Source organism: Lepidochelys kempii, chromosome 12, assembly GCF_965140265.1.
Source record: "Lepidochelys kempii isolate rLepKem1 chromosome 12, rLepKem1.hap2, whole genome shotgun sequence".
NCBI lineage: Eukaryota > Metazoa > Chordata > Testudines > Cheloniidae > Lepidochelys > Lepidochelys kempii.
The window spans coordinates 4,673,880-4,700,376 of record NC_133267.1 but is presented as its reverse complement, the minus strand read 5'-3'; the positions used below and the strand labels follow the sequence as shown (position 1 = coordinate 4,700,376).

General features: G+C 49.4%; 2 protein-coding genes and 1 long non-coding RNA gene across 12 annotated transcripts in view; 1 reads left to right on the top strand and 2 right to left on the bottom strand.

Moving 5' to 3' along the window:
- The window catches only part of EDC4 (enhancer of mRNA decapping 4), a 55,432-nt gene extending 45,870 nt beyond the window's left edge, over window positions 1–9,562 (bottom strand). For all 3 annotated transcript variants that reach the window (XM_073307245.1, XM_073307246.1, XM_073307248.1), the window contains exons 1-4: window positions 9,426–9,562; window positions 3,380–3,536; window positions 2,035–2,146; window positions 800–899 (exon numbers count right to left, since the gene is read on the bottom strand). In XM_073307245.1, the coding sequence (XP_073163346.1) occupies window positions 800–899; window positions 2,035–2,146; window positions 3,380–3,536; window positions 9,426–9,501 (445 nt within the window). In that variant the 5' untranslated portion in view covers window positions 9,502–9,562. The remainder of the gene's footprint in view (window positions 1–799; window positions 900–2,034; window positions 2,147–3,379; window positions 3,537–9,425) is intronic.
- Window positions 9,563–9,598: 36 nt separating this feature from the next.
- Window positions 9,599–17,850, top strand: LOC140896106 (uncharacterized). 2 transcript variants are annotated; one of them, XR_012154451.1, is made up of 3 exons: window positions 9,599–9,714; window positions 12,664–13,408; window positions 15,958–17,850. It is a non-coding gene; the product is annotated as an uncharacterized lncRNA (long non-coding RNA). The 2 variants fall into 2 exon arrangements; XR_012154450.1 differs by having other exon boundaries at window positions 16,432–17,844.
- NUTF2 (nuclear transport factor 2) overlaps window positions 14,647–26,497 on the bottom strand; it is a 57,048-nt gene continuing 45,197 nt past the window's right edge. For all 7 annotated transcript variants that reach the window (XM_073307241.1, XM_073307243.1, XM_073307239.1 and 4 more), the window contains exon 5: window positions 14,647–18,350. In XM_073307241.1, the coding sequence (XP_073163342.1) occupies window positions 18,237–18,350 (114 nt within the window). In that variant the 3' untranslated portion in view covers window positions 14,647–18,236. The remainder of the gene's footprint in view (window positions 18,351–26,497) is intronic.

Here is a 26,497-nt window from a genome sequence, read left to right as displayed (position 1 = left end):
CTGTTCCACATGTTCTGCAGAAGCTGATCTTTCCTTGTAAATTGCACTAGTACCACACCCTCGCAATGTGCCTGCCTTTTTGGGAGCTTGTTTCTTCTAAGGTTTATCTTAAATGACACAACTGGTCTTAATTTAAGCAAATCAATTCATCCTGTGTGTCTGTGCTGCTCTCTGTCCTCAAGGAGTATCTGTCCTTATCCAGGGAAAAAGGCTTGTTTACAGCAGAAGGGCTCCCCTGGATAGAATCAAGTCTCTATGGACTCCCAGCTCTGGCATTGCTGCTTGATTCCCTTCAGTTTCACAACTCCCCACCTCCAGAGCAAACAGGACCCAGATCTTAACCCAGGGGGAGCAGAGTGACAGGAGCAGCATCTGCAGCGACTAACTCACGTAAACATGTCCTAGTTTCCCTTCACGCTAGCCTGGAAGTGTGCAGCTCCCTACACTATTCCCAAGCCTTACTGAATCTTGTGGTTTCAAGGCACCCGTCCCGCAGGGCGCATCCCACCTCCTCCCCTTTTCCTGGGACAGTGTCCGCTCTTAGGGACACAGCTAATCCCAGTACAACCTCTCAGCTTCACCCTCATGCTCCTCCCTGCCTCCACCGGGGCTTTTGCCAGTCTCACATTTCTAACTCCAACGACTCTTACTCCTACTCCCAAGTCCACCTGACCCACAATAATGCCCCCAATATGGGAACCAGAAATGGTGAGCTAGCGTTAGGTTGCACTGGTAACAACTGAAATAAGCAGGAGGAGCCCAATACAGATCACATGAAGCAGCAGGAACTGGTCCTCACCTCTAATGGCATATGCCAGGTAGGAGTTTGATACAGCTATCAGGTTGCCATAGTAGTATTTCTGCTCCCAGTCATATCTGGCTACTGGCTGTATTTTTACCTAGATGGAGGAAAGAAATAAAAGACTAGCTGAAGCAAAGTGAAAGAAACAGAAATATCTGCAATAAAGCCACCAAACAAGAGGAAAGGGTAATGCTCTGGCTGGCAGTTGGCTATTCCACAGTGGGATTTCAGAGTGAAGCGGGGCACTACAGCCCTGAGCATAGGAAGAGACTTCTAATGAAGCTGCTGAAGAGTCCCTGCTCCTGCAGGGAGGAATGCTGTTTACACTGGAGTGACTGCCACTATGATTCTCTACTGTGGAATGATGCTAGCAAAGGGATTGAGGCCAAGTCTGGGATCCCACTTAAAAGTCAACGAAAAGGGTGTTTGGGATAAAGGCACCATTCAGTCCCTGGGGTGGAGGCAGCTTCACCCTGGCTTCAGGATTCCCTTCTTGGGGATCCAAAAAGGGCTCACACAGAGGCCTGGCCCAACCTGGTAAGTGCCACCCCTGCAATAGGTGCAAAGTAAGGAACTAAGAGGGACTAGGAGAGTCACGGCAGCAAATACACTCACTTCCATGTGAGATTGCCTGGCAGATTCCATCCCATCCTGTCACACCAGAGGTGGCCAAGGGGAGCCACATGCTCCATCACTGCAGCTCATAGCTAGGCATGAAGCCACAGGCTCTGGAAAAGCTCTGAGTGATGCAAAACATAGCAGAGCTTCTGCTGAGCAACACAGGTGGCCACGAATACATGCTGGTGCTCTGCCCTCAGCACAGAGTTCATTCAAAGGCCTCCCTGGGAGTGGCCCTAGCTACCCAAGAAGGCACCTCTCCTTCCGTGACCTCCCACAGCAGCTACATTTCACTGGACCAAGGAAACCACTGGCCAATAGGGGAGGCTTGTGAGGTCAGGAAAGGGCACTTCCCAGAGCTAGCTCTTGACTATAGAGCTCAGTCCTGCAAGAGAAACACAGGAGCACAGACCCCAGCACAGTCAGGGTTACATGCAAACCTCATCTGACTCAGCTGTCCCTCAGTAAGTTCTTCAATCACCCTTATAACCAAGCAAGCTTTTGCCCTCCTCCAAGCCAGGAAGAAAGAGAGGTATTTCTGTCTGTCGCTCCACGGGGGGTGCACAGATACTGCGGGGATGGGGTACATGGGTTAGATACACCCTCCCCTTTACCTTGTTGCTCCCTCTGGCCTTACTGATGATGCTAGAGTCACTGCTGGCCACAATCTCCACGTCTTTTGCCGATATCACCACACAGGTGGAGCTGTCATCTCCAGAAAGGCAGCTTTTAAGAGAAATAAAGAGCTCAGCTCACACACTTGGCCTCCCTGAGACCGTGAGAGGGGAACCCAGCACAGGTATTGCTGGTAGCCATTTTAATCCATAACTCAGAGAGACTTCTGGGCAGCTTCCAGGGCGCACACTGAAGATTAGTACCAAAGAGGGCCCTTCATTCATCTAAAAGGCTGCTCCTTGGCAGAATCAAGCACAGAGGCCTGGCTTTCTCCTCCTCAAGTCTGCCAAAGAGCTCTCTCATAGCCAAGTTATCCACTCTCCTGTTCCAAATGATAGATTTACTCTGAGCTACTTTGGGCCACACTCCAAATACCTCCAAGATGCAGCTGGCCCAATGTCAACCAAGCAACTAACCCTGGCAGTGAAACATGCTGCAATTCCCCCAGCAACAGCTCAGAAACAAGGAACTTGCCAAACAGCTAGTCTTCAGAAAGCCAAACTATAAGCTTGTCAGGCAAGAAAACCTAATGCTGAGGAGTCAATGCAGGAGGCAGGGTACTAGATAGAGCGCGTAGACCAATGAGCTGCTCCTAGGAGCACTTCTTGTGTTGTTATGTCGTCACTCACGTTTTGGAGAAATAGGCTTGGCTCCTCTATGCACAGACGCCCTGCTGTCTAATTAACACATATTTGCGTATATTCACAGATACACCTAATTATTTCTCCTATTTAGTGGAGGGTCAAGTAGTCACTTGACCTGCTCTTCTGCTGCATGATACCTGAAGACAGAGTCTGAAAAATTCAGAGTTAATAATGCAAGTGACAGAGGGCATGGGCTAGCTGAAGTCTCCATATATGGGAAAGTTTCCATCGATACTTTTGCCAATGCAGACTGCTAATCCCTGGCTTCCCCACTAAACGAGTCCTGAACTTGTCACAGTGCTCTGCTGATGCTCCTTAATACTGACCTGCAGCACACCCTGCTCCTCCTTCCCCCACACAGCTCCACCCATGCTCCGCACTCCTGCTATGCAGCAGGCCCTACTGCTCAAGGCCTATCATTACTCAGCTTCAGAACTCTTCCTTTCCCCACTGACCAGTAAAAACATGGACACGGATCATCTGAAGAGACAGGATCGGCTGCTGAATTGCTCACAACCTCAACCTCATTTTCACAGCTGAGAACTGGGTTTGTCCCACTCTCATCAGAGCCAAAATCAGATTGAGCTTCCCCTTACCGATGCCCTGTGCTCAACCTCTACTCTCCCTGGGGAACACTTACATGACTTGCTTCTCTTGCAGGGTTCCCAGAGGAACAGTTCGGAGCATTGGTTTAGCCAGGGGAGCTCCATCTCCAGCTGCAATGGGGTCTGGCACCAGCAGCCCATTCAAGTCCCCGTTGTACGAGTTGGGTGGCCTTTGGTTTTCGTTCACTGAACCTAAGTGAAAACAACACGCGCAATATTTAATCACAGGAGTGACACAGCACAGTGTGAAATACCCTACCTCAGGTGCCACTGCCCTACCAGCTGGGGTATGCTGACTGGGCAGGAGAGAACGCCATGTTCCGAGAGAACATGTGCCACACACCTGTGTAGAGGTCCTTTAGTTCTTCTCCCATCAGGATAAGGAGAAGTCAATGGACTTCTCAGTAAACAAAAAGGAGAAGTCAATGGACACAACCAAGAAATCCATCAAACTCAAGTTACTGAATGCCCAACAGCAGGTGGGTCGGGGGTACTGTTATGGGGCACGGGGTATTGTTAGATGGGGTGGGTCAGGGCTATTGTCGAATACCTGCCCTGTGGGCCAAATGCAGCCAGCTCGAGCCATTCATCCAGTGTCACACTGAAAGGTAGGTCTCTAGTTGTTATGGCTACAGAGGAAGCCTTCCAAAAATGACCCAAGTAACTGATGTGGTGGTAAATTCCTGAGTCTGCAGGCAACCTGAGACAACAGATGTGAACTACCGCATTCATCTCAATTGGCTAGGGACTGAAGCCTAATGAAACTAAGAGAGAGATCATCAAATAATGTGGATTCGCAACCATATACCTAGTATGTGCTGATAACTACTGCAGCTGTTGCATCCACATCAGCTAATCCCATGTACAACTGCCAACACAAACAGCAGAAATAGCAGTTGGCCTCCAAGTACCTATGATATTTCCCGAGTTTACCAGGCACAGAAGGATTGTTCTGCATCCTGACCCTTTGTGCAAACCTCCATCTGTTATCAGCGGGAGCTCTGCTTTGAATCAAGGCATGCATATGGCCCCAACTTTGTAAGCCTGGCCTGCAACATGTTGCCTTTCAATCAGAGGAACTCCTAGCCACTTTGTAATGGCCAGTCACCAGGCCTGCTGGAGGCCTTCAGAAGGTCAGCAATGTCAGGGACACATTTCCATGTCAAAGTTACTCAAGTAGGTAGGGCTAAGGGTTAACAATCCCAAGCGGAAATGAACGAGCACCAAACCACCTGGCACTGTGCCTTGCCACTTGACAGTCACTTGCCTCTGCAAAACTTTCTTTTCTTTATTACAGCTGTGTGAAATTTTCACTGGACCAGAAAACTGAAACCTGGTTTATGGTTGCCCTGGCAACAACTGCTGCAATGGTCTTGTTGTGAAATGGCTGCTCCTACAACCATAGGTTAATGCTCTTTTGTTATTGGCAAAGATAATGAACCCAAATATAACTCCATCCACAAACAGCAGGTCCTCAGAAAGCAAGACAGACTTTCCAGTTACCAACAGGATGGTTAATTGCTTTAATACATCAGGGAATGCAGTTAATGCTGCTGCCAGCAGAAGTAATTGTGAATAGAATTCATTCTCCAGGTTTATTTAGAAGACTGCTTTACTGTAAAAAGAGGAGCTAAATCAGAGACTGCACGTTCAACATCCCAGAAACAGGCATGCAGGGCTGCATTATCACGGGCCATGCTAATCAGCATTGCAAGGAGCAGATGGCAGCTACATTCATCCTCTACACAAAGACTCCAGACCACAGAATGCACTGCACTCCCTACCATAGGGTGAGGACTGCATCTATTGTGGCTTGCCCAGCAGCAACATGAAACTGATGCAATCCTAGCTGGTTTCACTCTGTCCTTCCTTGTTGCCCCTGCAGGAAAGTGCTCGGTGCAGCAGAGCTGTGATCTGCTGTGGCAAGAGATGCTATAAAGGAGGTAAATTCTCTGCTCTTTCTATGCCCAGAGATAGTGGAGGTTCCCATGTACCTTTGCTGCTGATGCCAGAAAAATGCAATCCTGGGGAAAGAGAGAAAGAGCATCATACAGCAATGGGGGCCATGGATGGCTGGCACAATGACCTACTCCAGCACATCAGAGTTCAGGATCATATTTAGTCCCTCGCACCCCGTTCCTCGCCTGAGCCAACTGCATTGCAAGGGCACTACACTCAAACATATGTGGGGGGAACAGGGTCACTCTAGCAACCATATCAACAGGAACAAGAGTCATCCTGAACTATTACGGTCCTTCCCCATGGCTTCAAGGAGAAAGCACGAGACAAGCACATTCACCACCAGCCTGCAAAGAAAAGAAAGCAGCTGATCATAAGCTGGGTGTTAGACTCACCTCCTCACACAGGACTGTTCCTGCTGCCCCACGCAAGGGAACAATGGTTTGTATGAAATAGAGTGTCACATTAAGTCCCTCATTTGAACAGGGTGATGGGGCTGGTGTGCTGCCTCTTGCCAGCAGTGGTTTGGATAAGGATTTAGAGGAATGCTGCCCAGCTCTCTAGCAAAGGCTCTACTAATTAACACATTGGCACCCTTAGCAGCAGAAGGCACACATGAGGCAAGAGACTCCCAGCACTACCAAGTTAGGCTAGGAGATGGTGAGAAGAGACAGCACTGCTTTCTTGGGGTACATTCCCAAAGACAAGGCGGCAGCTACCAGTCACCCAACCGTCTGTGGCTGAGCTGGGGATTTACAGAAGTGAGTGACATCTGAGTCGCTGATGGAGCAGTGTTGGCCTACTGAAAGTCGCTGATACCTCACCTCACAGAAAACAGTCTATGGAGACAGCTGCAGAGGATTACTTTTGGATCAGAAGGGATAACACTCCCCATTCCAGAAGATGGGAGGTTATTCATTCTAAAGGTAGCTCTATTGCAGAGTTTCTTTAGGTTACTAATCCAACCAAATTATCAGACTGGTAAGAAAAACTCTCGAACAATTGCAACAGCAAAACCTTTAAGGGTGAAAAGGAAAAACAAATAAGCTAGGAAGTACTCAGGGCTTGTCTACGCTTGACTCTGTGGCGATCGATGCATCGGTCGACTGCTGATCACTCTCCCGTCAACTCCTGTACTCCACCTGATTGAGAAGAGTAACGGGAGTCAATGGGAGAGTGTCTCCCATCGACATCATGCTAAGTAGATCTAAGCTATGTTGATTTGAGTTATGCTATTCACATAACTCAAATTGCATAGCCTAGATTGACTTTTCCCTTTAGTGCAGACAAGGCCTCAGTTAAGAAGCTCAAGCCAACTTTAAATCTAACCTCTATAGTCCCTTGCTCACCCTTCCACATCCAGACAACCTCCACCTGTCCTCTCACTACAGCAAAGAGATGGAGCTCCAGCACCCATATCACTAGAGAGGACAGTAGGAGAGTGAAGCAGCAGAGGATCCTACAGCCCAGGGATGGAGGTTAAGAAGCAAACTCTGGATCATACCAGGCTAGCTGAAATAGGAAGCATCTCTACACAAATCAGGAAGGCAGCAATTTCCAGATTATGTGGACAATCTAAATCTTTTGCACATCAGGGACACTAGCGGTCAGGTCTATACCACTAAATGGAAGTGTTGTACAGAGACTGAGTCCAGCAGGGTTGTCTATTCATTCAGACCACTGTTATGTGCCTACTACAACCTTCATACAACTGTCCGCAGTGGAATTAGATGCAGAGATTAGAATTTCTCAGGCAGTTGGATGTCACAGTCACATGAAAGCCCTGTCTGATAGCTGACTATTTGAAAACAGAAGCTGTTACCAACCATTTGCCAAACCAGCCCTCTTCACTTACATACCCAACAGGAGAATGAGGAGAGAATGTAACTGGAGAGGCTGAGGAGCTGGTAGGATTAAGCTGAACCAGGTGTTTGAGATGCTTCACTCATAGATTTTAACTTTCAAACTGTTAAGAAATCCAGCAGGATGCAGAGTCACTACTGTGGGTGGCAGCATCTGCACTTCCACAATGCAAAGCCTTTGTCACAGCTATCGAAGAGCCACACTTGGACCCTCGAGGAGCTCAGCTCTGACAGGGCTCTGCAGCGAGCACATCAGTTGTTGCAAAGGCAACTCCACTGGGCCTCTCACAACACACAGCAAGTGTGTCAACACATGCTCACACTTTACGCAGCCAAGGCCCACACTGGCAAATGAGCAGGAGTCCAGGGGCCAAAGGCAGGCAGACTGAAGGCAACCTCATTGTTGGTATGGAGACAAGGCCCACAGAAACCCTGGCTTCTGCCTGGATAAGATGGCACACTGTATGTTGGGGGCAATGAGCACTCTGTGGCCATGCTTTGGCCACCCCAGGAGTGGAGCAGTGCAGGTCAGGAATCCAAGGGTGCTCCTGTCCTCTATGCCATCACACCAGGTACTACCCAAGGCACATCAGAGACATTTCCCAGAATACAGTGTGGCTGCTCCGACATGATGAGAGAACATTTTGGCACAGTTTAGCTGTGCTGCTGGAAATCGTTTGGGCTTTGGTGCTCTGGCAGTCACAGAGTTACATTTAAGATCTTATTAATCACTAGGATCTTATTATTTGTATCACTGCAGCATCTCGAAGCCTTCATCATCCACCAAGACCCAACTGTGCAAAGCACAGAACAACAAGATAACCCCTTCCCCGAGGAGCTTACAAATGCAGTATAAGATGAGAGACAACAGGTGATACAATACTTGAGACAATATTGGTCAGCATGAGAAGCAATGTTTTTAGTACATCAGCAGTTTAGCCATTGCGAAGTTCTCTGTAGCCCTCATGGCTAAGAAGAGTTAAGGAGGAATCTGAAAGAGGATAACGAGGTAGCTCTATGGATGTTTACAGGAAGCTCCTCTTAAGGATGAGGGGCTGCATGGGAAAAAGCATGAAGGTGTTTGAAAATTTAACACATGCACAATGGAGACTGGCCTCAGGGGTGTCCGAGGTGAGCACTGACAGCCTGATACTGACTGAGAGAGGACAGGTAGGGTGGGGATTGACTGTGAAGGGCCTTAAGAGTGAAGACAAGCAGCTGATGTCTGATGTAATGAAAAAGGGGAAGCCAGTGGAGCACTCAGAAAGGGGGGTGACATGGCCGAACTGACAGGGGAAGAAAAAGATCTAACGTCTCCCCCTCACGAGGAACAAGCATGTGAGATTAGGGGAGCGGCGGTAACAAGAAAACTGGGGGTGGGGGGCAGAGAAACTACATTTCCATCCGGCTCCTCTTCCGCCGGCGCTGCCGTTTCCCCAAGAGAGGAGAGCTGCCCGGCCTAGCCTGGCCCCTGCAGCAGCCCGGCTCCACCCTACCACCCGGCGGCTCCTGGCCCGGGATCGCCGCAGAGGGACTCCCGCACCTTGTAGCCCACCACAGCGCCACGGCTGGAGGAGCAGAGACCAGCGCCACGGGCACAGCTCAGGGGGCTGGAGGAAGAGGAGCAGAAAGGAGGGATCCACAGCGCGCCCCCAGCGGGCGGGGAAGGGGGGGGGCGCGCGCCCCGAGGGACACAAGCGGGCGGGGAAGGGGGGGGGCGCGCGCCCCGAGGGACACAAGCGGGCGGGGAAGGGGGGGGGGCCCGAGGGACACAAGCGGGCGGGGAAGGGGGGGGGCCCGAGGGACACAAGCGGGCGGGGAAGGGGGGGGGCCCGAGGGACACAAGCGGGCGGGGAAGGGGGGGGGCGCGCGCCCCGAGGGACACAAGCGGGCGGGGAAGGGGGGGGGCGCGCGCCCCGAGGGACACAAGCGGGCGGGGAAGGGGGGGGGGCCCGAGGGACACAAGCGGGCGGGGAAGGGGGGGGGCCCGAGGGACACAAGCGGGCGGGGAAGGGGGGGGCGCGCGCCCCGAGGGACACAAGCGGGCGGGGAAGGGGGGGGCGCGCGCCCCGAGGGACACAAGCGGGCGGGGAAGGGGGGGGGGCCCGAGGGACACAAGCGGGCGGGGAAGGGGGGGGGCGCGCGCCCCGAGGGACACAAGCGGGCGGGGGGGGGGCGCCCCGACGGACACAAGCGGGCGGGGGGGGGCGCCCCCGGCGAGGACAGCCGAGCACGGGCGGGACAGTCTCGGGGCCCTCACCCGCCGGCCGGTCCAGCTTGAGGATGTCCCTCAGGTGCTGGGTCGCGTCCTCGATGTCGATGCTGGCAGAGGCCATGGGCCCGCTTCCCGCTACGCTCCCAGCTCCGGTCAGACCCGCCGACTCCACTTCCGCTTCCGGTCCGTTCGCCACCGCGGCCCCCGGAAACCAGCCCTGGTCAGGCACGTTCCGACCGAACCAGAGGCAGTGGGCGAGATACCCCCTCCCCTGCCCTGACCTGGCCGCGCCCCCACTGTCTGGAGACCCCCTGACCGGCGGCCGGAGCGTGATGTATGTCTGTCAGTAGGTATCGTTGGGGGGCAGGGGGCATTGTTCGACGGGGTGGGTCGGGGGGGCCGTTGTTACGGGGGGGAGGGGGCATTGTTAGACGGGGTGGGTCGGGGGGCCGTTGTTACGGGGGGGAGGGGGCATTGTTCGACGGGGTGGGTCGGGGGGGCCGTTGTTACGGGGGGGAGGGGGCATTGTTAGACGGGGTGGGTCAGGGGCCGTTGTTACGGGGGGAGGGGGCATTGTTAGACGGGGTGGGTCGGGGGCCGTTGTTACGGGGGCAGGGGGCATTGTTAGAAGGGGTGGGTCGGGGGGGACATTGTTACGGGGGGAGGGGGCATTGTTAGACGGGGTGGGTCAGGGGGGCCGTTGTTACGGGGGAGGGGGCATTGTTAGACGGGGTGGGTCGGGGGGGCCGTTGTTACGGGGGAGGGGGCATTGTTAGACGGGGTGGGTCGGGGGGGCCGTTGTTACGGGGGGAGGGGGCATTGTTAGACGGGGTGGGTCGGGGGCCGTTGTTACGGGGGCAGGGGGCATTGTTAGAAGGGGTGGGTCGGGGGGGACATTGTTACGGGGGGAGGGGGCATTGTTAGAAGGGGTGGGTCGGGGGGGCCGTTGTTACGGGGGGAGGGGGCATTGTTAGAAGGGGTAGGTCGGGGGGGCCGTTGTTACGGGGGGAGGGGGCATTGTTAGACGGGGTGGGTCGGGGGCCGTTGTTACGGGGGGAGGGGGCATTGTTAGACGGGGTGGGTCGGGGGGGACATTGTTACGGGGGGAGGGGGCATTGTTAGACGGGGTGGGTCAGGGGGGACATTGTTACGGGGAGGGGCATTGTTAGACGGGGTGGGTCGGGGGCCGTTGTTACGGGGGGAGGGGGCATTGTTAGACAGGGTGGGTCGGGGGGCCGTTGTTACGGGGGGAGGGGGCATTGTTAGAAGGGGTAGGTCGGGGGGGACATTGTTACGGGGGGGAGGGGGCATTGTTAGACGGGGTGGGTCGGGGGCCGTTGTTACGGGGGCAGGGGGCATTGTTAGAAGGGGTGGGTCGGGGGGGACATTGTTACGGGGGGAGGGGGCATTGTTAGACGGGGTGGGTCGGGGGGGCCGTTGTTACGGGGGGCAGGGGGCATTGTTAGACAGGGTGGGTCAGGGGGGACATTGTTACAGGGGAGGGGGCATTGTTAGACGGGGTGGGTTGGGGGCCGTTGTTACGGGGGGAGGGGGCATTGTTAGACAGGGTGGGTCAGGGGGGCCGTTGTTACGGGGGGGGGGCATTGTTAGACGGGGTGGGTCGGGGGCCGTTGTTACGGGGGGAGGGGGCATTGTTAGACAGGGTGGGTCGGGGGGGCCGTTGTTACGGGGGGGAGGGGGCATTGTTAGACGGGGTGGGTCGGGGGGGCCGTTGTTACGGGGGGGAGGGGGCATTGTTAGACGGGGTGGGTCGGGGGCCGTTGTTACGGGGGGAGGGGGCAGTTAGACAGGGTGGGTCGGGGGGGACATTGTTACGGGGGAGGGGGCATTGTTAGACGGGGTGGGTCGGGGGGGACATTGTTACGGGGGGAGGGGGCATTGTTAGACAGGGTGGGTCGGGGGGGCCGTTGTTACGGGGGGGAGGGGGCATTGTTAGACGGGGTGGGTCGGGGGCCGTTGTTACGGGGGGAGGGGGCATTGTTAGACGGGGTAGGTTGGGGGGGACATTGTTACGGGGGAGGGGACATTGTTAGACGGGGTGGGTCGGGGGGGACATTGTTACGGGGGAGGGGGCATTGTTAGACGGGGTGGGTCAGGGGCCGTTGTTACGGGGGGAGGGGGCATTGTTAGACAGGGTGGGTCGGGGGCCGTTGTTACGGGGGGAGGGGGCATTGTTAGAAGGGGTAGGTCGGGGGGGACATTGTTACGGGGGGGAGGGGGCATTGTTAGACGGGGTAGGTCGGGGGCCGTTGTTACGGGGGGAGGGGGCATTGTTAGAAGGGGTGGGTCGGGGGGGACATTGTTACGGGGGGAGGGGGCATTGTTAGAAGGGGTGGGTCGGGGGGGACATTGTTACGGGGGGAGGGGGCATTGTTAGACGGGGTGGGTCGGGGGGGCCGTTGTTACGGGGGGGAGGGGGCATTGTTAGATGGGGTAGGTCGGGGGGGACATTGTTACGGGGAGGGGGCATTGTTAGATGGGGTGGGTCGGGGGCCGTTGTTACGGGGGGAGGGGGCATTGTTAGAAGGGGTGGGTCGGGGGGGCATTGTTAATGGGGAGGGGGCATTGTTAGACGGGGTGGGTCGGGGGCTATTGTTACAGGGCAGGGGGTATTGCCTGAATTGCCTCTGCCCCATCAAGGCCGAGGGTCCTATGGACCAGCAGAGGCAGCACCTGAGCGCCTTGTGGAGATTCTGCTACCACCTCAAAGAGAAAGTTGGTGTCATTTCCTTGCTTCTGAGGGGTCACCCGTGCATCGAAGGCACAGAGGGACCTAGGGCAGCTGACTCAGGCTGCAGGGCCATAAAACTGCAGCATAGACACTCCGGTGCAGGATGGAGCCTGCACTCTGACGCTCTCCCCACCTCCTGAGGACTCAGAGCCCAAGCTTCAGTCCAAGCCCAAATGTCTACACTGCAATGTTCTAGCCCTGCATGACGAGCCCTGTGAGCCCAAGTCTGCTATCCTGGGCTAGCCACACGTCTTTTATTGCAGTGTAGACATACCTATAGAATTTGTCTGAACTAAAGAGAGAGGTCTCGGGGCTAGCCACCATATTTTCTACCTTGACCCAACTATGAGAAATTCTCTGTTACAGACCCATCTTAACACTTTTTGTCTTGATTTTGCTGGTCAAGGTTCACCTAGATTAGCTAAATCAAGGTAAAAAGCATTAATCTGCAGCTTTACTAAGAAAAAGGAAAGACTACCTAACACGTGTTAGTTAGCCCCAACCTAACCTTGTCCTCTCTTCCTAATCTAGGCAAACCAAGCCATTGCTCTGAAAGGAAAGCCTTGTGCCTGTGGTTGGGCATATTCCACTGCCTCTTCCAAATAGGACCTCCACAGCCCCAAGATCCAAGGCAGATTGATGATCCCTGGGGAACAGGAGCAGGTGTGCTGTGGACTAAGAGATGCACCCAGGGGGCACAGGGTGAATCCTGTTAGAGAGCTCCTGAAGCAGCTTCAAGGACAAGGACTGTCTCAGCTCCTGTCTTCCTGTGGCAGGTGTGAGCCCTGGGGCTCTCCGCTGCCTGCTCTGTTTGGGGGCCGGAAAGGCACTAGGAGACTCCTTCTGCCCTGGGAATGGAAGGAAACAGACTAGGACTATTTTCTCAAAGAAAAGCAAAGAGAGCAGGATGACATGGCCCTGAAACCATCTTTTCCTCTTGCCATAATGGGCTGCCCCCTCCCAGTTAAACAGAAGCAGTGGATCCTCTGCCTTGAACACCTTCCACCACTTTTAGATCCTTTCCATTCACAAGCATAAACATTTATCTCCCCCTCACACTAAAGCTCGGGTGCCTGGCCCTAGCTAATACAAAAGCTACTTTCAGACCCAAACAGGCCCAATGCTCCTTGAACTGGGCTAGCAAGGAATGTAGTGGTCTCAGCTATATGCATCATTCCAATCTCTTTCCAACTGGGCAACTGCTATAGAGAAGAGGGGAGGCAACAGTGGCGCAAGTCTTCACTTACTGCTTCTGGTTTGGATCAAGGATACCTAGGTAAGTGCTCTGCATTTTGACAGGAGATCAGGCTAAGAAAGACAATGAGCCTGAAATTCATGACTACAGTTTGGCTTGGAGGGGTCTGATTTGCTCTTGGAGGAGGGAAAGCATTCTATTTAAACTGAGCTTCTCAGGGCCCATGTTCAACAACAACAGTGCAGCAGTCTGAGGGTGGAGGAGGTAAAGGATGGATATACAACCACAAACAAGTATTGTGGCGCAGATCAGTACAAATAAGGAGACATGGTGAGGTGAAATGTTATCGGGGGACAGACTGCTTCACAAGTTGAGAGAGGTTTGAGCTTCTTTTTTTAAAAGAAAAAATGCTGCGGCAAATCATGTTACTTCAGTCTTTCCCTTGGATATGTCCATTGCCAGAGACACTGTTTAGCCCACATACAGTATCTTTAGACAAAGGAGTGAAAAGCTTTCCTTGGGTCAAAGTCAAATAAATCCTTCACAGGAGGTCAGTTTGGGGTTCCTGTCAGCCAAACAAAGCAGAGCACAGCTTCGTGCTTTCCCAAGTAAGCTCCCTTTCCCTATCCATGATGGGACCAGACAGCAGCCTTCATCCTAAAGCAAGTTTATAGCCACACCCAAGGTTATGGCATTACACCTAGGCTGCAGAGTCATACTGAAGGCAGCCTCAATTCTACTCACTCTTTTGGGACCAACAGGAGATTGGATAACGTGAGTCTGTGGCTGAACAACTGTTAAATGAGCACAGATTAACAGGACCCCCTCCCCAATCATAAAACCCATCGCTATTAAGGTGGCATGTGAAAACTGGTAGATGTGAGAAATAACAAAGCAGTGTCCTTTAGAGGAAGCTCACACAGACAATGCAGTCTGAAAGCAGCTGCCTGTCACTGCAAATAGGATTCAGGAGGAGAAGTCACATCTAACGCAATTAGGGAGATCCAAGATCTTTGGTAACAAGAACTTCAGCCTGTAAGTTGTCATCATGATGAGGAGTCTAAATTTCCCTTAAGAGTAGGCAAAGCACCATAACCCAATAAACTCATCTTACCAGCAGTGCACTAGTTTGAGCAGCGAGGAGGTCTGCATTCCCTCTAGCAGCTGAGTTGGTAGGTTGAGATATTTCACACCCAATGGCAGGAATACTGCAGTAAAGCTGAGCTGTTCTCGGCACTTCCCCAGTCTAGTTTTTCCAGTGTTAGGACCCAGCCATAATCTAATCTCTGGTTTCTTGGCTTGAGCCCAAGCAAGCAACCTTTGTTGAAGAAAACCTTTATTGATTAACACATTGGTCACAGGTACAATCATAACAAGCCATCATCATACAGTAGAGCATATACTGAATGTATAGTCTTACTCCACACACCTGTTCACTTGACTTAAATTGACCCACAAGGCTATTGCTGTACATAGGCCTACAATTTTAAAGACCTGTTTTCCTCTGTAAGCACATAGATTTCCCATCACAAAACATTGTGTAAGCTCTGTATCATTCAATGACTGCATCAGGTTTTTTCCATTTTCTTCTGATAAGCCAGATAACTGCTGGTGGCACATTTTCATGTTTACAGCTAGTGGACAGAGAACTCATGACCCAGAGGTATTCCAAGGAGGGTCACATCTGGAGCAATATTAGAGCATCAAGAGGTCACCCTATTTCTGTAGCAAGTAGCACAATGGTCTTCCAGTTTATTCACAAGAGAGCAGCTCTGGCATAATAGCTAATACAGAGTACAGAGCTAGGTGGTCAAACACCCAACACTGCGTATTGCACACAACTGCGGATGTTTAAAGTCTATGGTGCAGATTAGCTTAGAAATTCTTCCCCTCCAATTTGAGTTAGGGTTAGAACCCATTTTCTTCAGCCAAGACAATTCTAGATAGCTGTCCAAGGCAGCTATAACTGCAGTACATATGTGCCACCAAGGGGAAGGTTCCAAGTTATTCAGTGTGAACAGAAGCCAGTCATTCCCTTCTTAGGGACAAGGAACATGCTTTTCCTTTCCCCACCTTCTAGTCAACATGTGATGTTCCATAAGGACTAGATAGGTTGTCCGCAATAATCACATTTGGGGAATTTTCTTAAGGCATCTTTTTAATATGGCTATTAACACTGCTAATATTAAGGCCAGCATGACCTTCCAGCTAAGCATGGTACCATGAGAGGATCCCAAAAGTTTCATCCAGGGTGGGCAGGACAAGACAGGCTTTTTGGAATGAGAATCCTGGGTTTATAGAACGCATCATTCTCCCCACCTAGAGTAGTTAGTTAAGAGGGGCAAGAACATCCCCTCTCCTCCTCCCTCCAGGCAGCCCCCCTACATTTGTAGGTGGCTATTTCAGAATTCACTCCAACACTTGCAGTGAGATATGGGCAGCAGTGCAAGAGCAACGGTTTACGTTGGAATAAATGGCTTCTTTAAAGCAGTCCTTGAGCGGAAGCCGTAACTAAGAGAGCAAGTGTCTCTCCCCTTACCCTGGCTCAGCGAACGAGCTGCAGCCTCCCAGAAGCACTTTATGTAGCACTGGCTTCTGCAGGAAGTAGAACTGGCACTTGTCTTCTCTAGATAGGGAGCCAGGGCCGAACTACCAAGGGGAAGAAACTTACTGCAACGCAAGAAGTTAAGCAGGCAAGAAACCTTCTGGGGCAGCTGATTGCACCGTTCTCTGAATTTCAGGTTTGTAAAGCGTAAGAGGGGAGCATGTGAAATAATGGTCAGACTAAGATTGATAGGAAGCATCACTCCTTTAGCGTAGTAATTAAGTAGCTCTCTTGCAAGAGCAAGTTATAGAGTTGGATGCTAAGGGGTCTCTGGGTTTAGTGGGCAGGATCTTTCTGCATAACAGATCTTACCTGATCACTCTCGTTACAATGTATATGGCAACAACCATTGTTCCATGTTCTCTGTGTATATAAAATCCCCCTACTGTATTTTCCACTGCATGCATCCAATGAAGTGAGCTATAGCTTACGAAAGCTTATGCTCAAATAAATTGGTTAGTCTCTAAGGTGCCACAAGTACTCCTGTTCTTTTTTGCAGATACAGACTAACACGGCTGCTACTCTGAAGAAAGATTCGATTAGTGAGTCAACTCTATTTGAGCCAGCCTCCTCTCTCTAATTCGAGAACAGACTGGAAGAAGATGGGTCTAAGGTCTAATAGCAGAGGGGAGGGTTTCCTATCTTGAGATCAAAAAAACAATAGCCCCAGACCATGAAGAATGGCCCTTTTGTATATAAGGGTTTTTCTGCTAAGGACTAATCCTTCTATTATGGGATTAATAGAACATTGTGATACTATTTCTAGAGCAGAGAAGCAGTAATAGGAAATTAACAGTCTGCTACTTCTATTCCTTGTTGCCCATTTAAAATTGAGGTGAACAGCAAGTTAGAGTGGAACAAGGACAGTGTGGTTAGCACATCAATGAGAGAGCCCAAAGCCTGTTTTCAGGAGAGCTCAGCTCCCATTTAGGGACCAAAATACATGACCAGATTTTCAAGAGAGCCGAGCACACTGTGTACTGAGCTCTCTTGGAAACCTGGCCATAAGTGTCACAATAAGAGCAGCTGAGTTCTGTGCACTTTTGAAAATCTGGACCCATCAGGTTAGTCAGCCGTAAGTGACGTGAACGATGCAATCTAGTTAATGTGGCATCTTTTACTATGAAAAAAAATCTAGAAATACTCAAATATAGGAATCCCTTCACCAATGAAATGCTGCCCCCTCTGGGTGGCATGCGGCAGCTGACTGCCTATCAACAAGAACACTATATACCGGTTTAGAACAGAGTTTGAATGCATACCCAATTCAAACCACAGGGGAAGTTCAGAGGCTGAATGTAGTTACTTAGAGTGGGAATTTGGCTAGGACATTGGCATTAAATGCAATTTTGAGAAGAGGGAGACATGCAAAAAAACAAAGTTCTATTGGCAATTCAGAAAGCTGGAGGCTACATTACCCAGAGCAGTAGAACACAGAGGAAATACAGTTGGCATATTTAGCTGGAAGGACTTAGCGATGATTGACACCATAACGAGTGTTATGACAAGACACGTGACTAATACATATTGCCATGATTGTCAACTTTGTGCATTACCTTCTGTCTGTTCTGCATAAAATAAAGACTAAAAAAAGCTTAAACAACTGAAGTCTGACTTTACAGGGCACATGAAAATATGAACCACAAGCCTCCACCTCTGGCTGCTGAAGTGGGGGGGGCGGGAGAGAGGAAGAGATCTGTGGCCAAGGCATATTAGGACTGATGTTCAGCTGCAAGAGACGCGATGCAAGTGTACAGTTAGAACTAAAGGGTCAGGTTGATTTTCAGGTTTGTAAGTGTAGACAGCCAGGTAGACACAGGAAATCCAAAGAACTGACTAAAGACTTTATGGTTATGCACTCAACATCCAAGTCATTAAAACAATTTAAACTGTTAAGAAAATCTCATGGTTTTATTATTGTATAATGTAGCATTGAGACATCTGAACAAATCAGTATCTGGGCTGTACAGGCCGCTGTTCTTTCCTTTCATTTCTTTGGGTTACTAGAGCAACTGGTCAGTACATAAAGAGACAACCTTTTGCATTATGGATTCTTTCCAAGGCATGCTGGTACAACACACATTTCTCTTGTCAAATGCAGCTAAGTCTAACTTCCAAACATCATGCACAAGAAACTCATCTAGTGACAACGTAAACTTGGCAGAAGGGCAGGTCATGGATCTTGCTCGCTCGCTCACTGCGGTGTTGCAGGTTTGTGTAGGATATTTGGAATGTTCCGTGAGTGTGAATATATCAGTAAAGGAGAGGAGAAAGAGAAAGCACAGGTGCCTTGGGGGTACCAGCTCAGCCGTAGTTGTGCAGTGCTAGCCTGAACATGTCATTGGTGCAAACCCAGGCATCATTGATGTTCTTTAATATAAATATCTGGTGGAATCCTATGATAGGATCTTCGTCAGCCTATGGAGAGGGGAGGGAAAAAAAGATTTTAAAAAGCTCTTCACTTTGCCAAATATATTCAAAACACAAGATTCAGCAGCTGATGCCAATGGTGATGTCATGCTCTATAATGTACCTTACACCTCCCAACAATACCATTCAGCTTTAAGATAGCCAGGGATTTCTCCTCTTAGATGTTCACACCATATTTTTAATTCAGTGATGTAGGATTTCCTCAGTGCAGCTTACCTAAACCCAGAGTTTTTCTAAAGCCACTGGAGATTTAGCATAGATTTATTATTGTTACAGCAGCACTTGCCTCCTACAGATAAAGATGCAACTGCACTCACACAAACTGGTGGTTTCAGCAGTACTCCTTATTCTGGCCCCAAAAGAACAGCCCAGCAACAAACTGAAATAGTGATTTGGTTAAGTGTAAAAAAGTCATATGAAAGTCAATGAAGTAGTGCATTATGTTAAAATAAACCACAGTCTGGTAAGAAGTTAGTTTGTGATGTAACTGCCGTGGTGGGGACTGGCTTCAGAAGGGAGTTTCCATGGAAGTCAGCAGCAGTAACTTGGCCTAAGGATGTAGCACCATGATGGTTTAGGGAGAAGGTTCCAGAGGGTGGACCATGCAGAGCTGACTGGTTACGTGTTACTAACTCTTCTCTTTGTTTCCAGGTGGTAGTCTGCATTAAGAAAAGCTAAATATGTGAGTTACCATCATAATGTTACTTTTCCATGTAAACGATTGCTGTGGTTGCCATGGGATGTCCTGGGATAACGAATGACATGTTAAGTGTCCATGAGGATCTCTATAAGATGTGGTTTACACTAAAATGTTGGAAAACCCAGATTTGGGGTATTTAATGCCAGATTATAAATAATGAGTAACTGAAACTGTTAGTTTGGATGGCACTACGCTCAGCCTACACACACAATGCTCTGCCCACCACAACCTCAAGAACTTTGGTTACGTCTTGCAGTCACGTACACCTGTCTTCAGCAGCACTGCTCCTGATCAGGTGGAGGGGTTACTTCAAGGTGACTCAAGACCCACCCCAGGACCAAGTGAAAAACCAATCTAGACTCTCCAACTCAAAGCCCATACCACATGCTTTAAGAAATGTGTTTGTTAGTATGAGATCTCTTTGGAACAGAAACATGCAAGTGCTCTCCAGAAAGTGACTTAATACAGCTTTAACCAGAGAGGCCAAATGGTTCCCTAAGAATGGGTTCCCTAAGAATGGATTCCCATCTCACAGGAAATGGAACATACTGTGGCCTCGTATGAGTGATTCTCATCTCTTTCCCAAAAGTTTATAGATATATTTTAGAGCTGCTACAAACAAAAGTTGACACCACTGTTCCATTCTTCAAGTTATAAGAGCTTGCATCTTCCCTAACCAATAGCCATGGATCAAGAGTTTAATCTTAATTTCAGATTAAATTGCTTTGGCAGGTCTGCAACTCATTATTAAATCAAGTATTTTCTATTCTCCTCTTTCTGAGCATCAATAAGCAAGTAAATCTAAAGGGAATTCCAGTGGGAATAGAACTGTAGTAGCTCTGAAGTTCTGAATAGAGACTTCATGGCATCAGCACAGTGTGAACAGAGACTGCCAAACCAGATTAGGTCCAGCTAGTCCAGAGGTTGGCAATCTACGGCCCGCGGGCCACATCCGGCCCAAAGGACCGTCCTGTCCTGCCCAGCCCCTGAGCTCCTCCCCCAGTGTCCCCCATCCCCTGCAGCCTGAGCGTTCCGCGCCACTAGTGCTCTGGCCCGCCGCTCTTGCCGGGCAGCGCAGCGGTGTGGCTAGCTCTGGCATGGTAAGGGGGCGGGGGGTCCCGGGGCATCAGTCAGGGGACAGGGAGCGGGGGGGGGTTGGATGGGGTGGAGGCGGTCAGGGGATGGGGAAAAGGGGGGGTTGGATAGGGCATGGGAGTCCCAGGAGGGGGTGGTCAGGGGACAAGGAGTAGGGGGGGGTCAGATGGGGTCGGAGGTTCTGAGGGGGGCAGTCAGGGGGCGGGAAGTGGGAGGGGTCCGATAGGGGGAGGGGGCCAGGCTCTTTGGGGAGGCACAGCCTTCCCTACCCAGCCGCCCTCCATATAGTTTTACAACCCCAATGTGGCTCTCCCGCCAAAAAGTTTGCCCACCCCGAGCTAGTCCCATTACTCTGCCTCTGACAATGGCCAACACCAGATGTTGCAGAGGAAAATGCTAGCAGCTACAATAATGGAATAATCTGCCCTTCTAGGAAGCGTCTCACCTCATTTAGAGATTGGTTTATGCCCTAAAACATGAGGATTTATATCACTCCTAGATTTAACCTATCAAATATAACTATGGATTTTTCTCATAATTCATACAAATATCTATGCCTTTTATGAATCCTAAACTCTTGCTAGTGCTTGATATTTTGTGGCAAAGACTTCCACAGATTTGTTCGTTCAGTAGGTAGAGGAATATTTCTTTCACAGCTTAAAATGCATGCCTTCCAAAGTCCTTTGAGGTTCCCTACCTCTTTGGCAGAGAACCTCACAAAGGGCTATGAATGAAGCTAAGTGATTACACAGTAAGAGGTAAATTCCACCACTGATAAGAGCTTGTTTATTGGCTTAATTTGGGCTGGGTTTCCATTTTCTGAATGGATACCATTTAGCTGGGATCCCTTCCTACCAAAGCCATCAACAGCCATTTAAGCACACTCTTTTGTTTGTGGCACCTTAGAGACTAACCAATTTATTCGTCTCTAAGGTGCCACAAGTACTCCTTTTCTTTTTGCGAATACAGACTAACACGGCTGTTACTCTGAAACCACTCTTTTGTTTGCCTTCCTGCTTCCCTTGTGCCTTTATTATTGGCTGCATGCCACCTGCATGCTAAGCTATGGATTTTAACAGCAGGGTTGGACTAGTTTCTTTTTGTGATTCCCCTTTCCAAAGGGAAGTGTCACTATGCTGGATTTTGGGGAACTTTCTTCTTTGAGGATGTTGAGCATAGCTACACTGCAGTCACGGTTATTTAATGGCTCAACTAGCGCTCTGATCAACTCTTTCAGAACTAGCAGTTTCAAAAAATTTAAACTGCTTCTTTAACCCTTTGCTGACCAGACTGACCATAGGAACGGCCATATGGGTCAGACCAATGGTCCATCTACCCCAGTATCCCGTCTTCCAACAATGGTGACTATCACATGCTTCAAAGTGAATGAACAGGAAAATCATCAAGTGAGCCATCCTGTCGTCCAGTCCCGTATCTGGCAGTCAGAGCCTAGAGACACCCAGAACATGGGGCTGCATCACTGACCATCTTGGCTAATAGCCATTGATAGACCTATCCTCCATGAACGTATCTAATTCTTTTTTGAATCCAGTCATAGTTTTGGCCTTCACAATATCCCCAGGTTGACTGTGTGTTGTGTGTTCATTTTGTTTGTTTTAAATCTGCTGCCTATTAATTTCATTAGGAGACCCTGGGTTCATATGTTATGTGAAGGGGTAAATAACACTTTTTTATTCGCTTTCTCCGCACCTTTCATGATTTTAGGTGTCTCTTTTCCAAGCTGACTAGTCCCAGTCTTTTTAATCTCCTCATATGGAAACTGTTCCATCCCCTTAATCATTTCTGTTGTCCTTCTCTGTACCTTTTCCATTTCTAATATATCTTTTTTGAGATGGGGCGACCAGAAATACATGCAGTATTCCAGGTGTCAGTGTACCATGGATTTATATGGTGGTATGATATTTTCTGTCTTATTATCTTCTCCCTTTCCTAATAGTTCCTAACATTCTATTATCTTTTTGACCAGTTTACAGAATGAAGTCACCCATTATTACTGCTTTATTTGATTTTTGTTACCTCCACATTGTACACAGTATTTTTTCCTGACCCAGAGGCCATTAGTACACAACTCTACTAGCGTATTTGTATAACTTGGCATTTGCATCTCTGCAGACTTGACTGAATGGGCCTCTTCACTCAAATTCTGTCTCATGTTTTAGGGAAAAAGAAAAGGAGGACTTGTGGCACCTTAGAGACTAACCAATTTATTTGAGCATAAGCTTTTGTGAGCTACAGCCCACTTCACTGGATGCTGTAGCTCACGAAAGCTTATGCTCAAATAAATTGGTTAGTCTCTAAGGTGCCTCAAGTACCCCTGTTCTTTTTGCGGATACAGACTAACACGGCTGCTACTCTGAAACATGTTTTAGGGAGTCTCTTTAGGTACAGTTCTACTCCCACCACCTCTGCATATGTTCCAGGGACTCTCAAGGTACAGTACTACTCCCACCAGCACTGCAGACTAAATCAGCCCTTCCTTTTTAGCTGGTTACTAGGTATCTCAGTATCTCACTGATTTTTGGAAACCAACCACGTTTCAGTAATGCCTTTCAGGTCAGGCTCCTCTTCCACTGCCAGGCATTCCACTTCATCCCTTTTGCTTTTTATTACTTCTTGTATGCAGACAGACATTTCTCTTTGGTTTTGGCCACCATGCCTATTTTCCAGCTTAGCTCTGAGACCCAATTACTGTTCTGGAACGTACCTCTGATCTCAAGGCAAAGAATTAAGCTACGTCTACACTACTGACCTTACAATGGCACAGCTGTCCTGCTGCAGCTGCACCTTTGTAACGTCTCCTGTGTAGCTGCTCTATGCAAGGGGAAGGGAGCTCTGCCATTGGCATAATTCAGCCACCCCCAATGAGAGGCCATAGCTATGTCGGCGAGAGAACATCTCCCGCTGACATAAAATCGCTGGTGTGGACAGCACTGTCAGTGAAGCTTATGTCGGTCAGGGTTGTGTTTTTTCACACCCCTGACTGACAAAAGTTCTACCGACAAAAATGCTAGTGTGGACATAACCTTAATGTCACAGATTCTTTCAGATTTTCATCAGGTCTTATCTGGCAAGTTTCAAACAATGCTTTAAGTGTTCACCATGCAGCACAAACATCCAAGTTTCTCAAGTGATACAAGCTGCATATTTCATTTTTCAAATCAAACACACTATTGGACACTTTACATACAGAATTAGTTATTCTGAATTAATTCTGTAGTAATCACTTCCAAAACCACACCCCATAAAGGAGCATTTGGAGATCCAAAGATTTGCCATATTGCTTTGAAAATGCACAAGCAACAGCCATGCTACTCAGACACTACAAGATCAATCAAGGTGTAAGAGCAAGCAGAAAGCATGCCTTACTCAGGAAGGAAGGTGAAGACCACCAGAGACGGAGAGAGGGCAGAGGTTAAATGTTGTGGAGGGCTAGCCTGAAGACTTCATTGGTGCACACCCAAGCACCTTGAAAACTTTTCAACAAAAAGGTTTGGTGGAAACCTAGAACTTGGTCATCGTCTGCCTGAGCAGGAGGAAAAAACACACACACATAACTAGACAGAAGTTCCAAGAACACAGGGTGCCATAGTCACTGCTGGATTTGGCTGATGCAGGTAGAACCTATAGGCCTCAAATGCAGTCTCCTCTTTCTGTCTGAACAAATGCTCAACAGCAGTGGAGGCCTTCAGGGAAGGGAGAAGCAGCAAGAAGTGATGGGAACAAAATTAGGATACATGGGAGAATTTAGTTGATCCTTCCCACACTAATTCCAGATGTGTAAAGTAATGACAAAATACTAGCCCAGCTACAAAATCTGCTTGCTCATCCTGATCATTGTGATTATTATTTCAAAAAAAAAAAAAAAAAGGGGGGGGGGAGGGGGGATTTTACTACCACTACCCCCAAGATGAGTTTTGGGAGGCTAGTTTAATATCTGTTTAAGAAGTTTTTTGCCAATGAAAGCGTGACTGTTGTACTGTTTCTGCTCAGATACAGTAAGAATCCAAGAATCCAGTAAGAAGTGAGCTGTAGCTCACGAAAGCTTATGCTCAAATAAATTGGTTCGTCTCTAAGGTGCCACAAATACTCCTTTTCTTTTTGCGAATACAGACTAACACGGCTGTTACTCTGAAACATAGTAGGGATAGGATACAGAGGGCCCTAGACAAATTAGAGGATTGGGCCAAAAGAAATCTGATGAGGTTCAACAAGGACAAGTGCAGAGTCCTGCACTTAGGACGGAAGAGCCCCATGCACCGCTACAGACTAGGGACCGAATGGCTCGGCAGCAGCTCTGCAGAAAAGGACCTAGGGGTTACAGTGGACGAGAAGCTGGATATGAGTCAACAGCGTGCCCTTGTTGCCAAGAAGGCCAATGGCATTTTGGGATGTATACATAGGGGCATTGCCAGCAGATCGAGGGACGTGATCCTTCCCCTCTATTCGACATTGGTGAGGCCTCATCTGGAATACTGTGTCCAGTTTTGGGCCCCACACTACAAGAAGGATGTGGAAAAATTGGAAAGCGTCCAGCGGAGGGCAACAAAAATGATTAGGGGACTGGAACACATGAGTTATGAGGAGAGGCTGAGGGAACTGGGATTGTTTAGTCTGCGGAAGAGAAGAATGAGGGGGGATTCGATAGCTGCTTTCAACTACCTGAAAGGGGGTTCCAAAGAGGATGGATCTAGACTGTTGTCAGTGGTAGCTGATGACAGAACAAGGAGTAATGGTCTCAAGTTGCAATGGGGGAGGTTTAGGTTGGATATTAGGAAAAACTTTTTCACTAGGAGGGTGGTGAAACACTGGAATGCGTTACCTAGGGAGGTGGTGGAATCTCCTTCCTTAGATATTTTTAAGGTCAGGCTTGACAAAGCCCTGGATGGGATGATTTAGTTGGGGATTGGTCCTGCTTTGAGCAGGGGGTTGGACTAGATGACCTCCTGAGATCCCTTCCAACCCTGATATTCTATGCTTCTATGATTGTCCATGTTGGGGTCCATCCTACTGCACAACCAGAAACCTAACAGTTTACAGAGCCTATTCCTTAAGGAGATTAAGGGCAGAACCCAAGGATTTACCCCCAAATACATCCCTTGCTGCAGAATCGTGATCCATTTAAAAAAAAAATCCTACCCTTTATGGTGACGAAGATAACCTTGAAAGCATGAGTGGTATAACTACTGCAGCTTCATCTGCCCGAGATGGCAGAGAACCTGAAAGTGTCTCAGATATGAAGGGCCCACAGGCACCTAAACCAGGGCCCCATGCTAAGATTCTGAGACTGTTAAACTTAGTATTCCCCCTTCACCACCACCTCCCCCTGCCCCGAAAGAGAGACATGGAATTAAGCATTTTTGCCATGAAATAGTTATTTGCTGCAGCCAGGTGCCTGACATCTTGCTCTGCAGTTTTCCTCACTGGGGTTAAGTTCATTGTACATACTGCATGCTCGCAGCACTGTTCCATGGAACCAAGCTGCAGAGGCTAATGGACCAGAGCTGGAGTCCAGCTTGCAGCTAGGGAGCCAGAAGTATAGGCTGGCCAGCTGGGCTGCCGGTAGAACAGTGCAGCCACCAAGGCTTGGGAAGTCAGAGAGCTGAACTTCTGAGGTCAGCTCCATGTTCGCCTCCCACCCCCATTCCTAGCCCCACATGAGAGGGAAGCGGTTCTGAACGAGACTGCCTGGGCAGTTGCAGAAGCAAAGGCCTAGGCTACCTGGAGAACATAGTGAAAAGCACACCCTTGAAAATAATCAATACTTTTACATCACTGAGAATTTTCACTGATGAGCCACAGCTTGGGGGGAGGGAGAAGAGGGGGCATGGTGGGAATGGGACAGACAGGGGGACATAGAGGGAAACGCAAAGGATAATTTGTGATGGTACAATGTAGTTGTTGCTGGCATTTTCTACCTGGGTTCCAATTATAGGGTAATCCTTGGTCTTCACTAAAAGAGGAAGACCTGTAGTTTTAGGTTTCAATAATGTCCAGAAGCAGGTGGTGTGAGGCCAAGAGCTGCTCTTCCCCACTACCCAACTAGAGCAGATCAGCTCCTTTGGGGGCTCAAGGGGATTTAAATAACTCAGATCCACCCTGACACTTTAGTCCATCCCAGATTCTGCTGGAGGTTCGATGACAAGAACACGCTGTTTACAGAGTCTGAAGGAGTAAACATTGACAGTATTCTGTGAAGGAAACTGGAGCATGCTAGCCACAAAGCTGGATGGGCTGGGGATCCTGTCGTGGCACCATGCACTCTCACAGGACCCAGCATGTTTCTGGCATGCCTCACTGAGTGTTAATGCCATTGGCTTTG